The sequence below is a fragment of the Apium graveolens genome, chromosome 4 (assembly GCF_009905375.1).
Source record: "Apium graveolens cultivar Ventura chromosome 4, ASM990537v1, whole genome shotgun sequence".
NCBI classification, from domain to species: domain Eukaryota; kingdom Viridiplantae; phylum Streptophyta; class Magnoliopsida; order Apiales; family Apiaceae; genus Apium; species Apium graveolens.
This window is the reverse complement of record NC_133650.1, coordinates 208,349,687-208,353,730: the sequence shown is the minus strand read 5'-3', so window position 1 is coordinate 208,353,730 and position 4,044 is coordinate 208,349,687. Positions and strand designations below refer to the sequence as shown.

The 4,044-nt window shown below is 32.6% G+C and overlaps 1 protein-coding gene across 3 annotated transcripts; it reads right to left on the bottom strand.

Annotated features, from left to right (window-relative positions):
- On the bottom strand, window positions 1-3,411 carry LOC141717026 (uncharacterized). Of its 3 annotated transcripts, XM_074519153.1 has the most exons (6): window positions 3,289-3,411; window positions 2,427-2,874; window positions 1,926-2,219; window positions 600-647; window positions 365-479; window positions 1-245 (listed from the first exon to the last, which is right to left on the bottom strand). In XM_074519153.1, exons 2-5 carry the CDS (start codon window positions 2,832-2,834, stop codon window positions 393-395), a joined length of 837 nt encoding a protein of 278 aa, XP_074375254.1. In that variant the 5' UTR covers window positions 2,835-2,874; window positions 3,289-3,411; the 3' UTR covers window positions 1-245; window positions 365-392. The 3 variants fall into 3 exon arrangements, with proteins under 3 accessions (XP_074375254.1, XP_074375253.1, XP_074375252.1); XM_074519152.1 differs by lacking the exon at window positions 1-245 and having other exon boundaries at window positions 252-479; XM_074519151.1 differs by lacking the exons at window positions 1-245; window positions 365-479; window positions 600-647 and having other exon boundaries at window positions 1,200-2,219.
- Between the last annotated feature and the right edge of the window lie 633 nt (window positions 3,412-4,044).

Here is a 4,044-nt window from a genome sequence, read left to right as displayed (position 1 = left end):
CAACATTTACATGGACAAATTATCAGCTTTACAATACAAGTTATTGCAATAAAAATTATAGTAGACATCTTAGCAAAGATAATATAATAGTTGATATTCTTCCGAGCTTGCGAAGAGTAAAAACCTCTCCCAAAGTCCCAACTTTTAATCTCAGAAACAATGGAGTTATATGTATTGATTAGTAAATACGAAGGAACTACAATTGTCAAAACGAACTGTAATGTCAAAAATTTTGAATAATTTTACTGCAATAAAAGAAAAATCCATTAGCAAGAAACAGACCATATGATTATTGGGGATACAATTTCTAATGAATACTAAACCAAACTAAACATAACTGATGTATGAAGTATGCACACTTTACCTCTACTCGTACCCTCTACTCGTACCCTCTAGTGAGAACCTTCTAATATCATGAGAAATCCCAAACATGAGAAGGCTTGTTTTACCTTCAGGAGAACACACAAGGAACAGATCACCTGAAACATAATATGCAGTAATCAACTGCATTAGCCATTTAAATGGTTGCTTAGTGCTTTTCTGTATCTAATCAGATTATGGTATTGCCCTGTTATTAATAAAAACAGGAAGAAGCATACCCCCGATATTAACTTTTGAGGTGCCAAAACAAGCTTCTTGCTTTGGGCCTGGAAAAAGCAGGGGAAGCATCAATGTTTTCACAGAAACTTCGTATGTAGTTTGTGGCAAAAAAAAAAACTTCGTATGTAGTTGAATGGCATGGAGGTCCAATTGTTCAAATATTGATCTCATACAATATTTCAACATTAAAACAAATAACACGTAAGAAATTTTCGGAAATGAAGTAGCTCAAGCAATAACAAATTTAATCATCAGAAACAACAGATAATATCAACAAAAGAGTGTAATCTGAATTGAAATCTGAAGTACTTGGAAGCTCATTATAGTAAAATTTTATATTTAATTGGAACAACTCTAATAATAGCAAATTCAGCAAATGATAGATTTAGTAACATTTAGCCACAAAAAGCACCCATAATAATACTTTGCTTTTTATTTCTCATCTCCAAATTGCATACAACTTCTGGTCAACCACAATGTTATGTACAAGATGCCAACTCGTATGTGGTTGCATCTATAATTCTACATATCAACATCTGAAAACACATTAGGTAGAGAAGGAACACAGCGAAGAAGCTACTTACACTAAATCAAGGACATAAATCAAAAAACTTTATTGAAATAAACATATATTGGCTTGCAACTTACAATTGTAACCACTATATATTCGACAACAAGAAAAACATCTGATAATGCTTGTTACAATATGACTTCAGATTACTCATAAAGACCAAACTGAATAATACTAATAAAAGATTGTATGAGGGGATAAATTGGGTTCACTAGTTCTCCTGTCATCTACAAGAAACACTTGTGGTAGTAGACATTAAGTTCTTAATTTCTAACAAATGCTCATCATTTGATATATGGAGAGAAATACGAAGGTCTGTCACTAGTGTTTCTTGTTCCCAACTTAAGGGTCCTGCTGCATGAAATGCTCCTATTGTGGATCGATAGGCATGCAACTCTAGACTATGAATCTTTTCTGTTAACTCCTCTTTGGTGGGAGGAAGAAAAATTTTCTCCTTGCATCCCAACCAACAAGAATATTCAGCATTACTATAACAACCTTCATTATCTTCAAAAGCTTTTGAATGATATGGAAACTGAAGTGGACTATTGCTATTAACACTACAACTACCAACAGAACATGCAATATTATCAGCATCATTATGATCAACATTTACTGCATGCAAACACCCAAAAGCACCATTTGGTTTTTCCCTCTCCACACCAGTTTCAAATAAGCGAGTTGTTCTATAGTTATTAGATGCATGTAGGTGTTTTTCACCCAGGATTTGTTTAGCGGAAGCAATTGCTTCTACCTTTTTTGGAGATGGGGATGCAGCAACCCGGCGACTCTTGCCCTCTTTTTCAGCTGCTAAATATTTATATGCGCTCCCTTCCTGTTGTTCAACTTGACAGCTCCGAAAGCTTCTCTTCAAATTCCGAGAGTATGGATTACAAGATTGGTTAACATTGGCTTCGGCATCAAGATACTGGTCTAGCACATTGGACCTCATTTTTATATATATCTCCTTGCCTTGGCTTCCTGTCTCACGAACGTAAATCAGATTCAATCTATCATTTCGTTTACCAGCTTGATCACTTCCACAGCCCTATACACAAAAAAATAGAGGATCAATTGAATGATTTTATCACTGCACAGGGCTCGGCCATCCAAAATAATATAAAAACTAAAAAAAAAAAGCAATACGTTTACTAAGGAAGCATTAAAAATTATATCACAGAAGTCCTAGCATTCAGCAAACATATTCATATTGCAAAAACCTGCAAAAATTAGTAACAATATTAGATAAAAGTACCTTTTCGATCACAGTCCATTCATTATTCTGCCAACACTGCCGCATCCGGAGATCCAATCTTCTAACTTTAAACTCACTTGATGAACCAACTAACCTAACAACAAACAAATTATTTCCCAAAACCTTAGACACCGTTGCCATCTTCCATGAAAGATTGTGAAACACCTCCAACACTGCACCACGAATCCAATCATCTTTAAGTTCAATCTGAGGGGGGCACGGCCTAATTAACTTGTTAGAAATCCATTTCACAACTGTCTCACCACCGGCAGCACCGAAATACTCATCATATCTAATCTTGAAATTATAACCATCACCACAGATAATTTCAGCACATCGCCAAGCACCCGATGGCAACTCATCTTCACACAATATCTCAACTCTACTCCCTTTATTGTATATCATCATCTTAATTGTATCCGATTATATCGAATACAAAGCCTAAAACCTACACTCAATCAAACCAAACCAAACCAAAAAAAGTGATTACCACAACAAGGCCAACTACACTAACAAAACATACTTAAAACAACATAATTTGATCATCCAACAAAACCCAATAATCATAACAACATTATGATCCAAACATACAAGAATTAACATCAACATTGGCACTAACAACTACCCAACACACACACAAGGCATATATAACAACAAAAGTACATTTTTTGAATGCAAGAAATCAAAAAGAACCAACTTTGGTACAAATTAAACAAAGGGGTGGAGCAGTAATACATAAATTTACAAACTTTAAGTTGATCTCAAGAAGCACAAGAAAATAATGTGTAATATGCATAAAAATAATATTAAAAAATGCAAAAAAAAAATTAAAAAAAAATTAAGATGTGGGTTACAAACAAACCTTGGAGAAGGGAAGGACGATGACGATGAAGAGGGGAAGAGGGGGGTTTGTGTGAGAGGGATTGAAATCAAGACAAGATTGCTGGTAATGATTTGGTTGTGAATGAATTTTCTTATTTTTTTTCTTAATGCTTTCTGTATTGTTTTTATAATTTTATTATAAATATGTGTACAAGGAGAATGTGTGTGTAAACACACATGACAAATTTAGAACATCCAATTATCTTATTTTTCTTATTTATTGTTAATTTTGTGTTTTATGCTTTTAACAAATAATGATAAAAAACATGTATTCAATTACAAAATATGAAGGAATATGTATGAGTTTGATATTAAGAAAAATATTAGGATAAAATTTTGGTACCAATGAATTTTTTATCACATATTTTATTTCCGCTTAAGTTATATAAAATTGAATATTTTATTTTGTCCATATTAATAGATAATTTTTTAAAATAATTGAATATTTTTGTTATAATTTTTCATACGCTACTTGTGATCTAGTATCGAAAACACGTGAAGGGAAATGTTGGATGGAGATCTCTGTTTATAAATAATGTAATATTTATGCGCTATTTGTGATGGTGTCGGTAACACGTGAATGTATAAAATATTAGTTTTTTGTTTATGAATGTCCCACTATTGTGTATAAAAGAATATCATTCTATAAATAAATGAAAGTTAATGATACAACTTTTATATTAAGTGAGTTAGAGAAACTCAATTTGCAATATAATTTCTGTTTGAAAAAAATATT

What these genes read in the sequence shown, in the direction of transcription:
- LOC141717026 (XM_074519151.1), bottom strand. Translation starts at nt 2,834, where the DNA reads ATGATGATATACAATAAAGGGAGTAGAGTTGAGATATTGTGTGAAGAT. An exon ending in AATGGACTGTGATCGAAAAG is followed by an intron (nt 2,220 to 2,426) that starts GTACTTTTATCT and finishes TTTTGTGTATAG; the next exon opens with GGCTGTGGAAGTGATCAAGC.